Genomic DNA, 24,322 nt, shown 5'->3' with positions numbered 1-24,322 from the left:
GCAACACAAATTTCGCAGACAAATAAGTTTTGAAAAACAGCTTGTGGCTGGAAAAATGTCAAAACACTCATATAAAGCTCCAGAGAGAGAGAAGAAAAGGAAAAAAAATGAGCCACGACCCTCCTGCATCCTTTTCTTCTACATCAACAACAGGGTTGATGTGCTGTGGCCGGAAGCCAACAGAAGTAAGCCAGCTGCCCCACACTGCTCCGTTCTGCTTCTGAGTAGAGCAATAAACACACCGGCTGCAATAGGGAAATGAAAACCGACTTCATTTGTTAATTAGATTTTTTTTTTTTTCTGATATAAAACACATTAACCTCTCACCTTCCTCAAAGAAACCAAGACCTTAAGCTTACAAGCATTTGGAAGAGGGATGAATATATATTTATCTATAGTCTGAGAAGTTGCTTACAGTTTTATTTTTCAGTCTTCCCTTGGCTTGTTCATGTTTTGACCCACAGTAAAGCTGAATTCATCACTGCTATCAGCAATAAATACTTTTTTCCTTTAAAAAAAAAAAAAAAAAAGAAGTGGGCAGTGCCCAAAGCACTAGGAAGCCCCAGGGGGATGCAAAGCACTTCCTAAATGCTGGAGCAGGCTATGATTTTTTACACCCATGGAAATCTGGTTTGGAGCAACCGGTTTGAGATTACACAGGGAGTCTGGGGCACTGCCAAGCGCTGGAGCAAAATCTCATGCAAGTCTGCACCCAGCGTCTCAAATGCACGATTGAGGGGAAGGCAGGATCAGCATCTTCTCTGTAAGGACCTCAACACAATGTAAAAGTGCTTGAGGGCAGGCTGTGGAAGCTGCCAGGTCCTACTCACTTCTGCAATTTTGTGAGGAATGAAGACAACAGCGGCGACTCCTTGCACAATCCAAGTCATGCTATTTACCCTCCCTGCCATCAGATGTCAACTGAGGTTAATGGTAGCCTTGTTCTCCCTCCAATCAAGAGGTCATTAGTTGCTGTAGGAGAACAAGCTGAGACATCCAAGAAGGGCATGTGTTAAATATGGTGGAGGAGACGGGTAAGGCCATGCCACAAGGCACCAGCCTTCAACACTGAGCTCTACCAGAGGATTTCATTGACAGTTTCATGGAATGCTATGAAAGCTGAGGCAGGTAACAGGAGCAAGCAGGGGAAACTGAGGTGTGAGGTGCTTTTCCTAAGGGTATGAAGGAAAAGCCCAGCCTGGGGGCAACAGTTTTAAACTGCAAGAGGCTAGATTTACATTGACTATAAGGAAAAAAAAAAATTTATGAGGTTGGTAAGACACTGGAACAGGTTGCCCAGAGAAGCTGTGGATGGCCCATCACTGGACATGTTCAAGGCCAGGTTGGATGGAGTGTTGAGCAACCTGGTCTAGTGGAAGATTTCCCTGCCCATGGCAGGGGGGTTGGAACTAGATGATCTTTAAAGGTCCTTCCAACCCAAACCATTCTGTGATTCATTCTATGAAGCAGAGTGGCAGAGCCAAGCATAAAATTTAAATGTTTGATCTCCCGGGTTGTATGTACTGAGCAACTTTCCCTCTTCATGTGCATTTCCGTACGACATGGGGCACAGAGCAGCCCACGTCTCGGCTGGCGCCTGTAGGCCCTGCTGCGACACAAACAAAATAAGCGACAACCCTGACAGGAAATACCACAGTAATTCCCTTCGTTTCTGGAATAATTTCTCCTCCGAGATACTTGTACCGGCATTTCCTCCAGCCCCACTAACAAATAGTATTTTACTCTTTCTTGCCATCCGCCTCGGAAAGGAAAAAGCAAAGCCACCGTCGTGGCCACAAACCCATCACCATCTTTCCAGGCTTTCCTTGAGGTATTTTTAGCTCCTTCCTCAAAACTTCTAATTTCACGAAAAAGACCACAACTGCCGAGCTTCAGAGGAAGCGCTGATGGGAACTGAGGCGGGGGGAAGGGGGCAACCGCTTCTGCCTGCTCGGCTGGGGACCACGCACCCCGGCAGGCTCGGCCAAGCTCGGCCCCCAGAGCTGGAGCAAGCAGCCCCGCGCGCTGGTTTAGATTAAGCAAAATGTTGGAAAAAAATGGAAAAAGTGTTTCCAAACGAGGTGAATCATGATCTTATACAGAGATCCCTGAAGAGCTGACTGCTGTTTGTAATAAAAAGCACACACGGAGAGCAAGAAAACATGCGGTTAGGCCTAAAATGGAAGCAGCTTCGGAGGAACAGAAGGTGCTGAACACCCAGAGGGTCGATCAGATCAGGGTACGGGTCCACGCTGAGCGATGCCATGCCTGCGGAGAAGGGTGTCCGACGCCACAGGGATGTCCTCGCTGCATCGCCTCAATGCCACCGACTGCAGGCAGGGACCCAGCAGAGGAGACGTCCCTGCACCTCCACGTCTGCCCGTGCGCTAGCAGGGCACTGAGAGCCGAAGCACCTAAAGCTGCCACCCTGTAAAATCCCAGTTCAAGGACTACCCCCATCACATCCTCTCCTCCTCCCAAATTCAGCCGCCGTCAGAAACAGCGTTCTGGTCGGACTCCACCTCTGTGGCTAGCTTTTAAAGCTGCTTTTGTCAAACCTAACCAGAGGACAGCTTTGCCCATGCTGAGACACCACAGAGACAGGGCCTTTGGATCACTCCTTCCATCCAAATCCATGGTTGCCTCACAAACCACCTGGGACAAAGCCTCCAACTCCAGCATTAACCCTTCTGAGGTCAAGAAAGGCAGGAAAAATCATCACAAGGGGCCCCCCCATCCCTTCAGCGCTGCACCAGGAGGGGCTCATTTCAGCTTTGCTCTTACCCACCCACGAGACCTTGGACGCTTACTTTGCCTCAGTTTCCCCCCTGGGTAAAATAAGGGCAATGAAGGAGACCCATTTCTGCATGCTGGAGGGTAAGCAGAGGGATTATATTCACTTCTCTTATTTTCTACTTGTTGGATTAGGAAACAATGAGAAAACCCCGCTGAGCTGTGCAGCGTTCAAGCATTAGTGCTCTAGTTACTCCTTTGTACAAAGCCACAAAGCGGTGGGATTTCTCCTCAACTTCTGGCTTCGGCCAAGAGAAATCAGCACCACAGGGCCAGGCTGAGGGGACTTCTGCACCTCCCCGATGTGCACGTTGTTTGCATTAATCCTGTGCTCGCCCCTGCTTTTAGCAACGGGACGTTCGTTACAAGCCAGACAGTTGGACCACGTCCCTAAACCGCAATAGGAGATGACTAATCCGCATCATTAGGAATTATCTGCACAGAACCCCCACGCACTTCGGGTTATTCAGCAACCAGACAGAAAGGGGTTTGTCTGGGATTGCCCCCTTCTCCTCTCGGTGGGTGGAAGCTACAAGATATCCTGGTCCCCCTGGATCCTTACAGCTCTTTTCCTCCGAAAAAGCAAGCCCAGCACGTGAGCAGCTCAGAGGCAAGTGGAAAGATGATGTCTAGAGGGTCATTGCTCCCTGTTACAGATATTTTTGGTTTATACAGCAGCAGAAATCACAGGCTTCAAAATGTTTATCCAAAACCACCTACCTGGCAGGGAATAGCTTTTTTTCCAGCTGGATCTCTCCTTGGTATTACTCTCTTAGCACCCAAGTCAGCTCCACACACAGACAAGGGAAAGCCTCTTCCCCAAATCCTTGTGACTCCACTGCCTTTGCCATCTCCAGCCAAGCCTTTCCCAACCGGTGCTGCTCCCCTCTTGGTCCCTTGCTTCTGCTCCCCAGGTGGGGCAATCCCTGCAGATCTCCTCATAAAGACTCCCATCTTCAAGGTGATATTTATGGACCCTCATCATATTCCCCAACGGTAAAACAGATGTGATAAAGCCAAACTCCTTTTAGGCTGCTTGAAGACCTACAAACAGAGAGCCCTAGAACATGAGCTGTATTTTATTCTAGTTATGAGCAAGCCTTGTCCTGCATCGAACTTGCCAAAGAAAAGAGAATCCGGAGGTAATTTACTAGAAGAACAACTTTTAGGTCAGTCTGACATTTGTTGTGCATGGGAAAACGTTCCTTGCAAGTATTGGACTTCATTGCCATGGGGGAACTTGCAATCAAAATTAATGTGCCAGAGGAATTGCTAGCTGTCATCAGCTGTGATAGAGGCCCACACCAATGCCTTGTCATTAGACCGAAATGCAGCACTGACAACCAACTTCATGCTGCGAGTTGCCAAGTGCTATTTATGTAAATAAATGGATTTGCACATAAATAGACAGATGCGAAATAAATGTTAATATAATTGCTCCTTTCTCCTCCACGCTTTTGTTTGCGATTTCTAATTCTTTGTGGTTTCCCTTCTTATCCCTTCCACTCATCTTTTTCCTTAGTGATCACAGTGCAGATCTTTATTCTGCTGTCTCCTCCTTCCCCTCTTCAGAGTCACTGCTATAAACAAATTCCTTTGTCTGTTCAGTCCAGGAGACTGCCTGAAAGGACTCCTTCCAGCCATGCCAGAGGATGCACGAGGAATAATGGAGTGATAAAAGGAATAATGGAGGAATAATAGTGCAGAGGATGCACTAGGAATAACGTCAGGATGATCCCTCTGCTCCCAAAGAATGGCTCCCTTTTAGATTGTGACTCACATGCAGAAGGAAAAGGGTGTCCATCTCTATCCCTCTACCCTGTTTTCTCACAAGGCAGAAAGGCAGCATCACGTAGTGGCTGACGCACCTGACCAGGACACTCAGGAGATTCAAGCTCAGCCATCACATCTGCTGCCAGCTGCCTGGACAATCTAAGGGAGGAAACTCATCTGCACCGTGCATCAGATACTGCTATTCTCATTTCCAGCTTGTTCTGCCATGAGGCGTTAGACATCCAGAAACTCAGCCTTATTCCTCAACTCATTTGTAAGGAAAGAAAACTAAAAAAAGAAAGATTTTTACACAATTTGCCAAAGGATGTTAATTTCATAAGATGATCTGAAGCAAAACTGTCGATATTTTGGGAAAAAATATTGTGTAGCACATACCGCCACAGACTACTTTCTTGTGTGGCCCAGGCCTACCAGGAACACTATCTGGCAGGCTCCAAATTTCAACTTCTGTCAAGAGAGAACAAAGGAACCCCTCCAGGAGACAGGGGTGAGATAACACTTTGGTTGTGTTCCTCTGTGGACCAAAAAACTGCTGCAAGCCACAAAGGGACAGATTAGTTAGTCAACACATTCTTATTTAAAGTGTTTTTCAGTGGAAATTTGGAACATTGACTGAAGGATTCCCATGCCTCAAAAAAGCATTTTTCCACAGAAAAAGAGATTTTTTTTTTTATTTTTTTTTTTTTTAATCCGACAACTGAACGTCCAGACCCAAATTTTTCAATGTGAGCATGTTGCTGCAGGGCCTCATAAGAGACACCTACAATAAGATTCCTGAGAGGAAAATTTAGCATCTAAATGTCCCATGCCTCACTCCCCCTCTCCAAGATGGAAGACTGCGCAGTGCATCCTTCACTCCAACCAGCCAACGTGATCACAGAAAAAAATAAAAAAGAAAGGAAAAAAAAAAAAAGGGGAACACCAAGTACCAAAGGAACAACAAATCACAGGCATGACAACAGCATTTCCAAAACAATCTTCCCCCCCCCCCCCCCCATCAATTTCTGTGCTAAAAAACAAGGAAAAAAAGTAAAAGTGACCCAAACAAGTCAATTAAAAGTTTCTGAGCTGCAAACGTGAACCAAGTCCCCACTAATTCCACCTACTTTGGCCACTCCCCACCTCGCAGACTAGACTCCCATCCTCCCGCAAGCCAGACTTGTTCCAGCTAGTCCAATTTAGTGAAGCAACAATTCAACATACTCCAACGCCCTTCATCTCCTGGGGCCTGTTGGTCTGAATCCTCAACCCCGGATGTGCGAGGAGAGCAGGATGCTGACTATTTGCATCTCCTCCATCAGAAAGCTCTAAGTAACAACGAGCACGCAGCTACGGCTGGTCTGCTTATGGATAAAAAGAAAATTCATAAAGAAGGCAACGTTTTTCCAAGCATCAATGCTGTAACTGGGAAGGAAAGTTTGATTCCTAATATAATAAAATTAAACGCAAGTGGCAGCCAACAATTCTAACGCTGATATCAGAGCACAATGTAACTCTATTGGTGACTTATAAATGAAGATACAGAGTGGATGGGCGGTGGATACGAATTTGATTGCAAGACGTCAACTTTATGAAAGTTTTGTAGATAACAATTCAGCCAACGAAAACTATTATTTTCCTTATTTTTGACTAATTATCTGGTTAACTGTGTATCATCTGCTGCATTTACAGCGACAGTTTTCAAAAATGACAGCAGGGATTTTCCCCCATTGTGAGAAAACAAGTATGTTATTTAAGAGAAGTCTAAAAAGCTTTGCTATCCTGAAAGCAACCCAAGATGGCTTGGTATGGTCCCCACCCATCAACTTGCAGAAAATGCTACTCTCAGAGCCATCCAAAGCTGCGCTGGATTGTCTGCTTTGCCTGCAGCTGCGGAGAGCCAGCTCTGAATTTCTCCGGTCAGTTTTGTAAACATCTTGGACTTATTTCAGCATGAGCTGAACACAAATCCAGTGATTCAACTTGGACAGCTGCTACCGCCAGGACACACTTTTAAAACAGACATGCTACGTGCGCAGGTGTTTTCGTCTGCATGTGTCTAGGAAGTCTAGAGGGATTCGGGAAAGGATCTTTCCCCTCTGCATCCAGAGTTCTTTGTTAGTAGCACAAGTGCCATTACAATATGCGTGACGACAGTAAATGACAATTTGTTTTCTTCCTTGCTAGGCATTCAGCAACTGCACAGTTGATTGCAAGCTTATTCTAATCCATAGCACTAGAATTCCAAGTGGATTTGCTCGTATGCTTCTCCAGCAGCTTCCCAGTCCTCTTAATTATTTTTCCCCTTCTTTTTTTCTTCCTTTTCTGACAACTGAATTCTTTCTTCACAGCTTTTGTGTTCACGTAATATTTGTTCCATACACAAACAAGCTATTAAATCCACTTTAGCTATTATATCAATGTCAGCGAATAATTTCTGACATTGCTCAAGGGACAACATTTTTGCTCACCAAATCAACTCTGAATGTGCAACAGCGCCAAAATGTTTGGTTTTAGGAGCATAAACACCAGTAATTAATATTCAAACACTTTATATAAGAATGACATTATTCCTCCCAAAAGAACCTGAGTGTCTACAGCTCAAATTTAGCAGTCTGTCTTTCAAATATCTGAAGTAAAATGTGCACATGATAAATACTGTATTTCATCAACGCTGTCAACAGAAAACATTTGACTAATCCAAATCTTAAAGCTGCATAGCCTGTAACAAGTTCTACTACTTTCAGTGCTAAGCAAGAGAAAGAAGTGCTTTGGGGTGGGATTTGAGATTTAACACCAGTTTCAGGCTCTATTGCTATATGCTACATTTGGAGTATCACTGTTCTCTGCTCCTCCATTGTTCCTCTGTGATAGAGGGAATGCCTGTAGCTTCTTTACAGCTCTTCAGAAAGGGGTCCTAAATTTTATGCCTCGGTAAAATTATGTTATTTCTGACATGTTGAGCTCCTGCAGCACTTGCTAACTTCAGTTCTAACATTTAAACTCTGTTCTCCCAGCATAGTAAGCACCATGCCCACCTCTTTGGTCTACTGGAGTTTAGGGTGGACTCAAGCAATGCCTTACCTGTTTGCTGGAGTGGACGCTGTTTTTATTCCTGTTGTTGTCCAGCAGCCCCCCACATTTGCCCAACGCTGCCAAATCCTTCATAATAGAGTTCAGAGCTTCTTCTTCATCTGCAAAAGAAGGAGAGACAACTGAAGTGTGGAAGGCAACCTCACCCCTGGAACTGCAGAGTAAAAATACAGCATTGCAAATACAATCTTTCAACCCAAATGGGTCAAAAGACACAGTGTCTAGCCTTCCTATTAAGAGAGGCATTCAAAAACTACACCACAGTCCCTCCCAGCCCATCGTGTCTTGGAAATACAGCTTTCTTCATCACAGGTGAGACAGATCCTCAGAAAAGCCAGTAGCTGACTGTGGGTGACCACTTCTCCAGCTCACAGCCCATGTCTGCTGCCCATGGGGTCCTTTGGAGAGAGACCCATAGGCCAGATGCACTGTCCAGGGGGCTGGATCCAGTTTCGAGGTATAAGGTGGTACTCTACAGGACAGAAACCCTTCAGGACCCAGAAAGCTCACACAGCAGGTGATGGAGTACAACACAGTTGTTCATCTCCTCATTTCCACCCTCTTCATTTAAAGATGCTCAAGAACCACAACTGATTTTCAAAACTAGAGCCAGTGAGAAACCACAGGAGAGGGCAAAAAACTCATTAGAAGAGCTAACAAACTCAACTATGCTGGCTAGAAGAGAGAGACACACTGAGAGTCCACGTGGTATTTCCAATTTCTGCAGTAACTAGAAAACTTCGAAGGACCCATTCAATCTGAAACCAATCTCCTCCTTTTCAACAATTTTACATCTATGGTTGTGGTCTCTTAAAGCAGCTATAAACTATTACATTGCAAAATACCAACCACAAGCACTAAAAACCCTATCAAGACGTAGGGCACGGCACACTCATTAGAAGGGTGTGAGACCCCGCTGCATGCTCCATGCTCATGATGATACAATCAAGACAGGCAGGTATCAGGCACATGCAGCTATTACTGTAAAAATACAAATACAGCTACCACATTTTGTGTAAAACTGAGTGTCTCCAGGGATAGAGCCACCCCTACGCCAAGCCAGCCTGGAGATTTAACTCCAAGTCCGCAAAGACATGAAAGATAACAAAAACTACATTAAATCATCCAGGATTGGACCCAAATACTGAGGTTCTTTCCCCAGGGAGGTATATGTCCTGGATCCTCATACTCAAGATACAACATCATCTCATCTTTTCCCACTCCTCCTGCTGGGTTGTATCAGGACTGAAGCTGTGAAAAAAAACAAAAGATGTGAGAAAAAAAATTCTCATCCATGCTGTGCACCCAGAGCCATCTCATTAAAGAAATAAGGGGAAAAATGGGGGAAAATGTTTAAAATCCAGTGTCACTTTTATTTTAGAGCTCAGAAATGAGCTCTAATGCCTACATCAGGCCTTAGGAAAATACCTACATTTTCCTGTAGGCAATGCGTGTGCATATAAATATTTAAAATATAATATAAATATATATCTACATATCAATATTAAATATATAATTAATAAAATAATAAAATTCATATCAAAGTACATTCAAGTGCAATTTGTCTTCTCTTCCACATTCCCCTACCCATGAAAAACACAGGTATGTTTTTCCAGAGGGGTGGCAGGGAGCATAACCTGAAATGGTGCAAGAAAACACTCAAGAAAAAGGTAACTTTCAGTTCTAATTCGGGGGAAAAAAAAAAAACAAAAACCAAACACAAAACCAAAACAACAAACCAAACACAAATAAATGCCAACAAGAATGTTCCCACAGTTTGGGGTCTGGGTTGGGTTTTTTGTTTGGGTTTTTTTTTTTGTTGTTAAAAGGGACCTCTGGGGACAAGCATAGTTTTCCAGACAGATTTTGTAGTAGGAAAAAAAACAGCACAAAAAAGAAGAAAAAAACACTTTTTTGTGGAGGGGAAGGGAAAGGAGGGGAGGGTCAAGTTAAAAAAAAAAAAACAAACACAAAAACAAAAAACACACACACCGCCCTCCAGGAATTTTCCACCAAAGCTATAATCTCTAAAATATCCCTCACCCCTTTCTTTTTTTCCAACCCGAGAGACAACAAAAGTTTCCTGAACTCACTGACACAAAACACAGTCCATAATGACACGGGGAAACAGGGCTTCAACAGGCAGTGGCAGAGCTGGCCTTTTGCTAGCAAAACCACCACATTCACCACCGCTCTCCCACCTCCAAACCACCCTGGACATGCCTGGCAGCATCTGCTAAGAGATGCATCTCTGGTTACCACACTGGTGCCCTGCAAGGATATTCCAGAACTTTTAAGATTCAGCACTGCCTGTCCCAAGGAGGGACAGCAGGGTTTGCTGGAGGTCAGTAGTAATAATAATAAAAAAATAATATACCAACAAACAGTGACAGAGTAACTTCAAAGTTTTCTGGAGTGACTGTAAGCTGCTCCCTCCATTCCTCCCAAGAGAAAGACCTGGCAGCCCCCCAAAAACTGGCCCAAGCGCCCCACAGACCACATCCCAGAGAGCTCCCACCACCTCCCATGGGTGCCCGTGAGGATTAACCATGCAGCTGAGAGCAATAGCATGAACCATGCTTTTGCCAGGATGTCTGCTGAGCACATGGCATCACTGAATACATTAAAAAAAAAGACAGATCTTTGAGCTGAAGTGGATCCTATCACTATTACCACTAGAGACGAGTGAGTATTCAGCGTCACTGCTTCAGTGTTATTCCTATGGGGTACGTTACTTTGTCACTCATATGCACAGTAGTCACAAGAGATTGCAATGTAATATCACTAGAAGGAAGGTGGAAGTGAGCAACCCTGCAAAATGCAGAGAGACTGTGATTGGAAATCACCTCTGCAGGGTGTACAGAAAACCTGGATGTCCTTGCTGCCTATCCTACCACATGGGGCTTATGCAGGTCACCAAGTCAGGGTACTCAAACCAACTTGTGGCAAGCTGTGTACTGATTGACAAAGCAAGGAAGGCCAATTTCCCATGGACTTCCGTCATCTCCTTAAACACCGAGGGGTTTCCAATGTCCAGGAAAGATTGGGTTTATATTACATTGCCCTCAAAGCAGTAACAGAGTCTTCCTCCTCCACCTACCCATCAATTTTGTCAAAACTTTTTGCAATGTGGTCCTCTGAGTTCATCAAATACAGGTTTAAAAATTCCTGGTACTGCAACCCCCACCTGCATGATTATGAAAGTCACATTTCCTCAGAAAGTCAGGCTACACATCTCTGCCAGAAGCGTCCTTTTGCATCTCTCCCAAGACAGCAAAACGAGAAGCATGCACTCACTTTCAGTAACTGCTTAAATTTAGCCCATTTTCAGAAATATCCAACCATCAACTTAATCAGCCTAGAATCAGTCTTGTAAAACTGGGCTGCAGCTGTCCTGAATCAGGTACTAGAAGGAAAAAAAAAAAGGGAGGAAAGAGAAGATATTTCTTGTATTTAGGCTGTTAACTCAGCATCTTTGTTCTTCCATCTACTAAAAAGCTGATGCCAAACAGCATTCTGAAGAGCATTTGATAATTTTTATTATGAAACATGAGTGTTACTTGTCAAAAAACCAAAATACACATCCATGCCATCACTGCTACAAAATAAGGTAAGAAAACTTCTTCCTATATGAGCAGGAAAGGTTGTTTTCTGCTGCTAGAGCATGAAAGAACATGACTTAAGCACAAGCAGAAATATGTAATTTCCTTGAAGTAATGTATTTCTATGTGCTTAAGTAGCTTTTAAACTACTTTTAACAGTGCATTTTTAGTCCAAGGGAACTGCCATTTCAGAGGGACTATGACCAAAGTCTCAACTGTTCAACACAAAGCGAAAAAAAAAACCCCACACCATGCTCTGAAGCAACTTCAGAGCAGAAGCACAATTTGCATCATCGGTTGCAAAACCAACACTTCCCAGTCCTCTCCATGACAGCTTTGCACAGGGACTGATGCTTTCCAGACTAAGCCTCTTGCCCATCCTAATTACTGCTCTTGGGGTCTCCAAGCTGACTCCCAAGAAGGGTGGAGAACTTTGTTCCATGGAAACAAGCAGCCAGCTCAGCCAGTTCAGTCAAAATTCAAACAAGCACTGAAGCTTACTGGATAATTAAATCCAAATGCCACTCTCAAGCTTCTCCAGCAAAAGAGGAGTCACAGGCTGCTTGCTCTCTGTTTGCCTTGGTTTGAGAGAGCAGAGGGTGCAGGAAGGACGGCTCTTCCAGGGAGAAAATGCTGGGGAATCAACAGGAATCCCATGCCCAAGGGACATGCAAGATCGGTTTCTCCTGATCTAGCACTGGCAGGACCCAAGTATGCTTCAGCCTTCTGAGAAGGCAGCATTGAGACTACACAGCAAACATCTTCCCAGGCTTTGCCGCAGCTCCAGAACAAAACAGCTGCAAGTTGCACAACACCAATGAAGTATCCACAAGAGTTCAGATGGACTCTGAGGCTTATGGAAACCACTGACTTTGCACAACGTGAGCAGGTTCTTGCTCCTGAACAAACTTCTGGCCCAGCTTCACTCTTGGACCGTTTTGTACAAATTCACTTAAGGCATTGTAGGTTGACAGGATGAATTGTACAACGAAGCCTGCTCTCTCCCCAGCACAGCATGTAACGAGGAATATTTCTATGATGGAAGAGCAGGACAAAGAAAAGCTGATTACACAGACAACAAAAATGAAATGTAAAAAATCAATTGGGTTTAGCACTTTCCCTTTGACCCCAGTGTCTCTTCTTCCATCCTCAGCTCTTACTTTATTTTCAGCTATTTCCCTTAGTAGGAAACTCATTTCTTTCTTCCCTACTTCCCACCAACACCCCAATTTTGTGCTTTTTAAATCAGCTTCCTGTGACAAAGCTCATGCGATCACACTGCCAGCTCATCCAACCAAGGACCACTTCCAACCAAATATAATAGCAGTCTCAAAGATATTAATTTCCCAAAGGTAAATATCCACAGTCACATAGAGGAGAGGAACACACAGAAGTAAGCCAAGAGCATTCCCAGGTAGCAATGACCAGTGGAGCTACAGTGGACACGGGAAGGTTGGTTTTATACTTTTACTAAAGTACACTGATCCGTTTTGGCAGGATCTTATATCTAAACCAGTATGCCTCCTTCTCCCATCAAGTTTTCAGTTCTGTAAGATGTTAAGACTCACAGATCTCAGGCGCTACCAACGTGAATCTAGGACATTCAGCACTTAGCAAAATCAACTATGAAGTGAAATTAAAAAGCCACAAGATGACACATCTCTCTGCCCTTCATATACATGTTTCCGGTGCTGCTACATTGCTTCGGTTCCAGCATGCGTGCGGGAGAGAGGAACCTGGAGTTTCAGTCTTACTACGGCAGGCTCACTGCTGAATGAGGGGGAGGCAGGGAGGAAGCAAGGGAGAAATAGCAAGCCTGAAGGTCAACACGGACCACCCAAAACAATTCAACAGTCAGGAGAGAAACCAAATGAAGAAGGGACAAAGGAATAATTTAGCTCTGTTCAGATGGTCTAGACAGTGCTGTTATTGTTGGCTTCACTAATAGGTCATTACTAAGAGGCAGCTTACGGTAGTTCCATGAAGCTGCTTCCATCAACACAAAAAAAAGCACCAGCTGGATGAAGCACACAGAAAAGCCTACAGAAGTAAAACAGAGTCTTGTAAAACATGGCAAGTTCTGATTTCGGCCTCTCTGCACACACCAGGCAGAGCTAGGGCTGGGAAAAGTCAGGGAAAAATCCTGGGCGTTGCAGAAGGGAAGAATATTGTCCTCTGAGTCATCACTGAGCAAGGCTGGAGCATATAGCTAAGGGGCCGCACGTTGTCACATACACTTCCGCTTGGATCCAACGTAAAACCACAGATGTGACCACTTGTGGTCACTAAAGATCCCACTGTGCTTTTCGCAACCGTGATGTTGATAGCCCAGTTCAGCCATCGTGCCTGTGTAAATTCCAGCGGCACCCCTCATCGCTAGCATCCACCTCTCTGGAAGGTAATGCAACTGCTGGGGATATCCCCAGGCAGAGGAAGAGTTCTGTGAAGGCTGAGAGGGGATGAAGAGAGGATGGGAAGCCTCACAGAAACATTGTCACCTTCAGTAAAAGCCCTTTCAAAAGGCAAGACTTTGAACATATAGTAACAAAAATATTGAAATGTAATAAAACTTAGTGGAAAGAAATACAGAACTACATGACTATGACACTGACAATCTTAACTCTGGCCTGCAAAGGACATCAGCCTTTCATTTTCTCTGTTTTTTGAAAATACACAATTTTTGGATTAACTAGTATATGACATTTATCATTTACCAAAGAGAACCTCAACTGAAAGCCAAGACACCACCTCAGCATCACTCAGTACCTGCAAAGGGCAGTCCCTGTCCTGATGGACTTTCAGCTAAACTGTCAGATGGAAAGAGAGATGAGCTGTCTTTTTTGTCTCATTTGATGGACAGGAATCTGAGAGAGACAAAAGTCTTGCTCAAGACTACACAAGTCTGCAGCCAGAGCTAAATACATTAAATGGAGCTTAAATTCAGAAAGGACTTAACTTGAGCTAGCCTTCCTGGCTGTATACAAAGGCCACAGAAATTCATTTAGCAGCCTCTACCTCACAATCTTGACCTGGAATCACGCAAAACAGCCTCTTTCAGAAAGCTGATCAGAAAGTCTGTTTGAAGAGCTCATGCACTTATTCCAATAACCTCTCTGTAACGAATATCTCTCAATTCCAGTTTGAGTATAGCTCGCTTAATATTCTACTCATTAGATCTTGATATCCCAGTATCTTAAAGACCCCCCTCTATTAACAGAAATCCCCCCCCATCTTCTGCAGGTATTCACAGACTGCAATCTCATCCCCCTTTAACTCTTCTTCATTTAACTAAACGGAAACAAAAAACTTCTTACATTAGAGTAATCCTTAATTCATTCCTACAGCTCTTTCCAGTTGTCTGTCTTTTTTTTTTTCTTTATGAAGAGCAGAGCAAACATCAGAGTAGCATGTAATGTTCAATGGCCGCAACACCTTTTCATTTCTATTTGCCATGTGAGCATGGGGTAACAGCAAACTTGGCCCACATGTTACAGTGAAAGTTCATATCTGCTGGACCAACAGCAACCTGGACTGCCCACTGCATTCATCAGAAGGTCAATGTCATACCAGTCCTGGGTTTGCTTTTGTGGTCCAGGGAACTAGACAACACTAACCTAGGTGAAAGCAGGTGTCAAAGAACTTGCTTGTGAAGGCAAATGCTGCCTTTTCTCCAAAAGACAGACAGAAAAAAAGCTTGGCGATGAAGAGAAAACCAGGGCTTCTGGGTTTCTTCAGTACCTGCAAACACCATCAACAGACATGTACAGCCACCAGGATTCAGGCCATGCACCAAATACCAGGGGCAGAGGTACCAAGACAGCATAGACTTGATGATCTTAAGGGTCTATTCCAATCTAAATGATTCTACCATTCTAAATGGCATAAGGGATCAATTTGTAAGTAAACACCATCACAGTGACTGTCCCAATCAATACTAGGAAGGAGACCAGTGAGCTAGAAGCTCAAGAGCTTGACTTGGACCGTAACAAAAGCCTCTAAGCAAGTAAAGGGACCCAGACACTCTCGTAGGCAGGTACAAATACTGTTTTCCAACTCATCCCCCTTAGAAGGGCTGTCTGCGAACTACCTGTGGCAAAACAGATTGCTGTATGCATCCATCTAGTGAGAGATGCAGATGAACCTCCATGTAAATTAAACCTACATGCACAAATCATTTTGCCACTGTCTGGATCAGTGTGATAAAGAGAAAAATTATCCAATTACCCTCCCCCAGTCCAGATTACTGTGCACTGGAGCAGACACACCAGTGGAGCACGTTCCCTTTGCAAGTCAGCAAAGGCTCGCTGGCAGCTGGATCCTGCTGTCGTTCACCCTCCTGCATCCCCACCCAAGGGATGGCAAGGTCACTCCTGTGTACAACTCAAGGGCAGGGCACAGCTCAGCAGGTCAAACAGAGCAATTATACACGAGGAAGTGAGGAAAGACCCATCTGATATGCAGGATTTCTTGGCAGGACTTTGCTCACTGACGTCTTAAGCTTGGGATACACAGATTCACATAGGTAACTAATGCTGTGGGGTGCTGGGGTTTCCTGAAAGCATGTTTCTCCTTATCAAGGAATTATGATGCTAAAGGGTGCACCATCTAATAGGTATAGAAGATCATTAATACTTTACCTGACAAATCAATGGTAAACGCTTGCTCTCCATAAATGACATTGGTTTGGGTTTTGAATTTTTCTTTTATAGCACAACCAGTAACTGCTTTGTGAAAAGAAACAAAACCAAATCCATCAGAAGCATTTGACATCTACAGATGTCCATCACATCAAATGCCCAATAAAACATCTGTGGTTTAGGGTACAGTTATACTATCTCGCAGGCCCTTTTCTCAAAGGTAAAGCTCATTTTGAGAGTTCCTGCCTCCTATTCTACCTCTACCCCATGCTATCACTCAGGTGACCCATACAACCATTGGTAAAATTGCGCAGTCAACAGGTCAGAGAACCTGTTTAGATCAAAAACAACCCTTCCCTTTACATCCCCTTGCAAAAGGGGATAGAAATTAGTGCTCAGGAATGGGCTTGGGGGAGAAGGCAAGAATCTGTTTAAAAAAGCTAAACCAGTTATTTTTTAAATTATAATTAGTAAAACTGTATATCACACATGTAACTAATTCTAATCACCACAATGACAGGACCCAACCAGTCCCCAAAATACTCATGTACACAAATAAGCAAACACCTCCAATATAATATTAAGTGATTGGGCTCTTAACATGTCTATAGAAGCATTAAGAAAACAGCAAAAGAGAATAAACTGGCAAATAAATGAATGTGTTATGTCATAACGTATTTGAGATCCAGGGTGTGAGATAATGAAGAACTTCAACTGCCCTCTGAATTTCCCCAGGGAAAACCAAAAGCTAACACAACGCTACTGGGACTGCACCTTGGTTTAGGTAAGGTGAGAGCAATGCCTTAAAACACTGAGTGATCTTGCAAATACCAAACCCAACAGTTCTCAAGAGCATTGACTGGCAAGTTTTATCACTTATGTAAAAGTTTCAGTGGCTAAGCCACAAATCATACAGGAAATTTCTCTTGATGAACGCGAAGAGCTGTGGCACAATACTGACGTACCCTCATCCCAGAGATTTACCAGGGACCTTTGCAATGGAAAAGGATCCAAAAGGTGTTCGGTTTAGCTCAGCAGGGAGGGAAAGCGGGGTTACATCTGCAGCTCACTACAACCCTCCACTCCCAAAATAGCCATCTCTCTGACAGCACCACGTGCAGTAAAATTCCACGGGATCAGAGCCGCCGGCGGAGCTCTCCCATGCTCTGCATGCCCTCCTCCACGGCCCCAACCCTGTGCACACTCGTCACCACGTGTCCCCCGTACATCCCCGCACACACGGAGGGTAGCAAAGCCTGGCTAAAAAGCCATTTTCTCCCCAGATACAGCCCGTGCAATATCCTGACAGACGGATTCAGTTAGGGTAAAGCAGCTCAGGGACGAGGGCACATAAACTCCCCGGCGTTATATGATGAGGGGAGCTGCTCGGAGGCTGCGCTGTGGTGTGTATCGGAGCTGGACAGCTTGGAGATGGACAAAAATCTTTGCCCTTGTGGTGTTTATCCTGTGGCTTTCAGATAAAGGCTTAGGCACAAAACCTGGCCCTCCTCCCTCCTTCTCACAGCCCCCCTCTTCCAGCAGCGCAGTGTTGCTGGGCCCTGTACCAACCTGTGGGGTCCAGCCATGGCACCCCACACCCTTCAACCCTCCTCGGCTGATGGGGCAAACATCTGGGTTAAAACTGGGTGGCATGTGGTGTGTGTGTGGGGGAAGATTTGCTGAAGAGGGCAGAGTTGGGGAAAACAGGTGCTGCCCCTCATATCCAGCCAGCGACTTGGATCCTGGAGCACGAGCCGTGATGGTTCAATAATAAAAAACACACCGGTTTTCAGTGATATGAAGGATTTCAGTGCTTCTCCAGCAACTGCTGACTGACCCCGCTCCCCGTCACCACAGGGCAGTGGGGCTCAGCCCAGGCCCAGCCACCAGGCCCGGGCCACCATGGCACCCAGGGCTGCAGCAGGGTACACAGGCCCAGCCGTGTCCCCAGGCCATGCAGGACAGGACAGGACCCCGGCGTGCCAGTCATACCCACCATTTCTCCAAGAAGTCACCCCTCAAATACTTCTCCAGCCCCTCGCAGGTGTCGTTTTGCTGCCCGAAAGAGCAGCAGCACGGCGCCTAGCCCTGCATGGGTCCCCAGCACCGAGCACACCACGCAGGGCTGCGACCCACACGAGGAGTTCTGACGAGCTCTGCGCTCCTGAGACTGTTTTTGTATTTAGTCAACTAAGCAAGACCAGCGCCCACGCCTCGCCCTGTGACCCTCCATAGCTAACTGGAGCTTGCCGTCCGTGCTGCCTCGCAGGCCCCCAGTCAGATCCCCTACCCCCTGGGCTGCTCCCTACCAGGGGAGCAGACGAGGCCGCCCCGTTGTGGGAGAGGAATTCGGCCATACCCGCACACGCAGTGCCGAAGCATGGGCCGCGACGTGGTTTTTTGGCTAACGGAGGGGTAACTGGGTAAGCCGCTTGGCCTCTAAGTGCCTCTAAACTTGGCTGTGAAGCGGGCAGGTGTGTTTGCAAACCCATCTGAGGCGTGCAGGGAACGACGAGAGCGCACCTCGGTCCCCTGCTACCGAAGCTCGTAAAGAGATCTAAGGCACAGCAAAGATTAAATAAGCAAGTCTCTGTCAGCCAAAGAGCAAGCATTTACCCTACGGAGCACCAAAGAGAAACTTAACCCAGCCTTGACCATTCCAGCTGCCAAAGACTTCCCAGCCCCAAACAGGCTCCCGCACTGGGTGGCTCCCAGTTGCAGCCCTGGGGAAGATGAGAGGCAGAGACAGGAATACGGCAGTGAGAATCAGGGCTTTCCTAAAAAAGCAGAGTGCTGCAAGATAAGCCATGCTAAATCTCTGCCTCTTAGAATCACAGAATCATTTAGGTTGGAAAAGACCCTTAAGATCATTGAGTCCAACCACAAACCTAACTCTGCTCTTGGACAAACCTATTGTTTCTCATTTGCTTTTGCAGATTAAAGTTAGTCTAGGAGAGCTGCAAGCAGGGGCTAGACCCTTAAAAAGCAAAATTAACCACATTTAAGAAAATTTTGTATGCCCGTAGCTCCGCTGAGCATTAAAAAAAAAAAAAAAAAAAATAGAGGGGCTCTTTGGTGTTATGGGACGATGCTTCTTCTCCCACAGCATCTGCCTGCAAAACTCCTCACCACTTCAAAGGCACCAGGTACTGATTTCTCTCTCTCATCTCACAACAAACTTTCACAGCTTCTTTGATAACTCTGCCCTTTGCTCCACAGACACTAGCTACCTTTTCCTGTAATGGATTAACATAATTAAATTAAGCTTGGGGCAATTTTTCCAGCCTGTTTTCCTGCTGAGCTTAAAATTTTCTCCTTCTGAAGAAGGGCTTATTCGCCCTGGTAGCCTGTTTTTTTCCACCTCTATCAGTTTGGTCTAATAAAAGATATTACCCTCTCCCCACAACCCACACCTCTCTCTTGAGCACACTTGAAAGGAGAAAAATGTTTATCCAGCAAGAAACGTAGCTGGCAAGTTATTTCCCCTGACTGCCTCCAATACCTTTGAAGGTTATTTGCAGGCTCATAAAGACCTCTTTCACCCTCCCAGCCCAGCTACTTCCAGTGCTCAAAGCCACAGCCCAGAGCCCATGAACTCCTAACCTGTTGCTGCAGCAATGACTGCAACGTCCCAAATACAGTGATGCAGGTCCAGTCCCGCATTCCCCAGGTCCCCAAAGACAGAAGGAGACACAGACACCTCTTAACCGGACACCCCTCGAAAATAACAAAACCTGAGCTAGAAAGCCTGATGTGCCTTATTATAAGATAAACTGCTGCAATTCATTCTGATTTTTTTTTTTTTTAATGGCTCTCAGCATACAAAGAGCAAGTGAAGAGCAAAACCATTGCCTTAGATTGAGGAATGAGGAAAACGAGGCATGGGAGAGCTGAGACATCAATGCCTGCAGGCATGGGGATAGGGAGAGTTGGTCTGTTCTCCCCCCACCAACTGGGGCAGTTCTCTCCATCTCAAAAGCCCCCCAAAAAACCTGAATTGGGTTAAATGGCCAGACCATGGCTGTGCAAACAGGCCCCCTCCACCTTCAGCAAGCTGCTCTGCCTTCTGCCAGCCTAGCCTGCAGTCTTCTTCTCCAAACACACCCACTCTGTCAAGGCAATACTGTAAAAAAGCATCATTCTCCCATCTCCCGCACTTCAGATTACCTTTCTGCTGAAGCAAAAGTCACACTCACTCCAGAAAAGTACTAAAGACCTAAACCTTTGAGTTACACGTACATATGCTGAACAGAATAGATAAGCATTCCTGGAGTTTTTATCATCAGAAACACATATGCATGCACACAGCATTTCATAACCAGAATTAGAATACTTAAGTCATTTTTAAACAAAAGGAACAAAATTAGTGCTTTTTATATCAACTTCTGCAGTTTTTTAGTATTACTTTTACTGTGATGCAGTGTTTAAACACAGCAATTTTTAACTGCTATTGACCATGGTCCTTCCACTGTGTTGTATTGGAGATGTGGACATCTTTAGAAGTGTCATATGCACTTGCTGGTCCACAGCTACATTTTGATCAAATTATAAAGAGCTCTTGGACCCTTGTGGAGAGGTGGCAGATGGAAATGGACTGCAAGCTGGAGGAATTGCTCTGTGCCAGGAGTAAGAGGTGGGATATCCTGCTTTAGGACACACATGTTCTCCACTCCAATTTCTCTCTCATTATCAAGGCTGAGAAAACCAATGTAAGAGGCATATGTCACTTGGACTCTTTGAGGCCTGAGAATAATGGCAACCCAACAACCATGTTAAAAATGAGTTCATTATTATTCCAACCAGCAGGAATTACAGTACCAAACTGACAGCAGATAACCACTTTAGGCTCCAGCACTGCTTTGGATGACCAGTGTCCAGCAAGGTGTGTTGGGGACTAGCCTTCCTGAAGATGTCTCTCTCAGACCAATGCTCAGTCATCTTACCCCACTTCACCTCCATACCCAAGACCTGACCCACTCAGGAAACATGTGGTCAGCTTCTGAAGCAGTGACTAAACACCTACAGCACGGCTACATCTCTCCCTCTGGAAATCACAAAGTCCTTCCAACGCCATTTCCACCTACAAACCATCCCACTGTTCTCGCCACCTTCCTTTTCCATGCAAAGAAAGAGTCAAATGTTTCAGTACAAATACAATTGTTACAGATCTGAAGTAAAGTGTCCCAAGGACAACACTAAATGGGAGCCCAAGAGATTTATTGAAGACCAAAGCATGAAGCAAAACCAGAACAATTCTGTCCCAAGATCCTACGCTGTACCCAGTTGTTCTTCCCTCCAAAATTAAGCCCTCTAATCTATCCTGCAGAGACACACCCAGGTCTTTTACAAACAGCACTACGAGAATAAATGTTAAGCGACATGGTCATGGCCATGTCTACACATCATAAGAAGACCCAGTGCCAAGGACCTCTGCTTAGGCTGGCCCCAAGCTGGCACATGTAGAGATACCGTCTTGGACCTGCAACAGCAGAGCAACCTACCCGCGGTGCTGGGATGCCACAGTTGCAGAGGGCTAGTCCAAGCACCACTGCACCGCATGACACGACCAAACTGCTATGTCAGAGGTGCAGCCCACGGAGACATCAGAAGTCCCCACTTCCCACCTTGTGGTCTCCATACAAGGTCATGCAGCTTCCCTAGAACGTGTCCAGGAGTGAACAGTCCTATGCTGAACTCTGAGACACTGAGCAGACTATAAATAGGAACCTAGGAAGAAAGGTAGACCTGGAATGGACCTTCATAGATCACTTCATCCAACACACCTCCTCTGTGGTCTACCAGAAGGGAATCAATGACATGACTGCAAATTCCCTGCTCTTCCCTTGAAAATGCTCCCTCACCCCAATGCGTAGAAGAAACAAACACACATATAAAAGGAAGGGGGGAAATGAAACTAATAAACCCTCAAAATTTAGCCTAATTTTCTGTGCGTCAGCAAAGCTGTTGCAATGATTCAACTAACAAACACCACTCAGTAACACTAATCAAGATACACATTACTTCATCCGTCTTGCCCCAACAGTCAAGTCAGAGACCAAACTCAGGACCACACCATGATCCTTTCTGAATGCAGCCTGGCAGATCTCACCGGTCCCTACACAGGCATTGATGCTACGTTAGTGATGAGCTATAGCAACGACCCAAGCAATGACATTTGGAGAAGGGGACGCGACCAGCACCTTCCATCCACATACAAGCGTAAGCAGAACTGCAAATCGGTGCAAGACTCCTACCGATTCAGCTCACGTTCCCAAAAAACACAGTGCCTTGCAAAAGGGTGCTCTCTTCACTACAGTATTCCTACATTTACTGCTTCTCCAGTGCATCCATATTATGTTTACAGCTGACAGTTTGAAGGCACCTTGAGCAGTTTGTATCAACCACACTCTCTGTAAAAGAAGTCATCAAACTGACTATCTGCTGAGAACTGGACTGGAGCCAGCAACTCATTCCCTACTGGTGCTCAGAGCAAGTCTGAACTTTCCTTCTTAAAACAAACAAAAAAATTACATCGACAAAGGAGTGGTTTTCACCTTCAAAGTGAAAATGTCTCTAAAAAATTTGGGTTTTTTTTCACCAGGGGTTTTAAACCAAAATTTGTCATTCTTTACATTGAAGCAGGAGGTCTGGACTTTCTCTTCCCTTCCTTTTTTTTTTTTTTTTTTTTTTTTTAACTTGGCCTTAAAATAGTCCTCTCCCCACAAAATCTCTCTTCTAGGTAACAGAGAAAGCACAAAAAAATCAGAGAGGTAAAGCCAGGATGTGGTAAGCACTGCTTTTCTCCTTTCTCCATGGGGGAGGACAAACAGTTAAGGTGTGGCAGTGGCTTAACATTATTCATTTTTTAAATTCAAACCACTATCAAATTCTGAATCACTTTTATACCAGGTTTGCAAGGACAATCCCTAAATTTACTGGTATTTTGCCCCACCTCCCTTCTCTCCTTCCCCCCCCCCCCCCCAGCACCATTTCAACCAGCCCTGAAAAGTTTTGGGTGAACTTGTGTAAATTCTGCAAATGTGAAAGTGCAGGGCTCAGCTTCAACCAAGACTCCTCCAAGATCTCTTCTTTCTTGGGTCACCTGGTCAGGAAGCCATTCAGGAGATTAATTTAGGCTTCTCTGTAACCTGCCTCTTCTGGTGAAGGAAACAGGACAATCCAAGCTCAATTAGCTCCACGTGTTAATCAAGCACTGACACCCACGTCGGGTAGAACCTGGCTGTGTTCTTCAACCTGCTGAGCTTTCTCTTTTCAGCAAAATTAAAGAAAAGGAGCACAAAACTCTACAGCTGCAAACTGCTGCTGCCTGGCAGAATGGCTTGTAGACCAATTTGGAATTGGTTTTGTGGTCAATGCTCATTCTGCAAAGAGCTTTCTCATACTTTGCCATGCTCATAAATGCATGGAATGCTGGCTGAATCCCAAAGCCCGCAGCACTGCTGTCAGTAAGGCATGCATCTCCTGCGAAGTCCTTTACTGGGGATGGGAAGACACCAAGCAATCCCTCCAGCTGTGTCACACCTGTGTGACAGTTTACAAGCACAGTGAAGAGCATGAACATTTTCCTGCAAGTAAGGTACGATTTTGCAAGAGTAATGTGATAAGTTTGATGGCCAGTGGCATGAGAAGCTGAAGGGGGGCTGGGGCTCTCGCACTTATCACATGTTCATGTGAGACAGTACTACCAACCTGATTATTCACATGCTAAAACTGAGAGAGTCCAGCACTTCCAAGTGGTCCTGACTTCTGACATAATGAATTTTGATTTCTGACATAACGAATTTTCTTTAGCAGTAGAAATAAGATCAAGATCTTTATGTACCTCCAGAACTATAAACAATTTCCACTTTAAAAAAAATTCTCCCTCAGCATCACAGAGCATCTGATACACAACTGTTCCAGGGGAAGAGGGAGAAAGTGCAAGTAATCTAGGTCACCAATTAGAAAAGCAATATACTCGGGCTCTGCTTGAAACAGAAGCTTCCTGGGGAGAAGAGATACAGGGAATGAAGATGCTCTGCCCAGAAATACAAGGCAGACTTGGGAAGAGGCTCCACCTAGAACATCTGGGCACACCAGATCACACTGACGATAAGAAGAGAATTTGTCCAATTTTGGCACCACTGACCAGCAAAAAAAAATTAGAAAGCAACGTAATATTCAGCCAGACCATCTTGGCAATGTCTCCCACTCCGTTGTCATGCTTGGTAGCCCCAACCAAAATTAGCAGGCTGCAGAAAACTAATTGCTTCAGGGGAATCCAGTTCTTACCCATCTTTCCATCTACATCAGGCCTCCATTCCACCGGTCCCAGACACTTGTACCTTATCCTCCACTCTCAAGCATCCACCCTGTAATAACAAACATACACAGAGGTTACAGATTAATTTTGACATGTCAATG

At 45.1% G+C, this 24,322-nt stretch overlaps 1 protein-coding gene across 3 annotated transcripts in view; it reads right to left on the bottom strand.

Moving 5' to 3' along the window:
* LOC115339806 (mitogen-activated protein kinase kinase kinase 3-like) overlaps positions 1–24,322 on the bottom strand; it is an 83,240-nt gene that overhangs the window by 37,017 nt on the left and 21,901 nt on the right. For all 3 annotated transcript variants that reach the window (XM_030010298.2, XM_030010300.2, XM_030010299.2), the window contains exons 2-3: positions 24,191–24,270; positions 7,651–7,760 (exon numbers count right to left, since the gene is read on the bottom strand). In XM_030010298.2, coding sequence (XP_029866158.1) covers positions 7,651–7,760; positions 24,191–24,194 — 114 coding nt within the window. In that variant the 5' untranslated portion in view covers positions 24,195–24,270. The remainder of the gene's footprint in view (positions 1–7,650; positions 7,761–24,190; positions 24,271–24,322) is intronic.

This window comes from Aquila chrysaetos, chromosome 3 (assembly GCF_900496995.4).
Source record: "Aquila chrysaetos chrysaetos chromosome 3, bAquChr1.4, whole genome shotgun sequence".
Classification (NCBI taxonomy): Eukaryota; Metazoa; Chordata; class Aves; order Accipitriformes; family Accipitridae; genus Aquila; species Aquila chrysaetos.
Note: the sequence above shows the minus strand (reverse complement) of the source record. Positions and strands in the feature narration are given on the sequence as shown.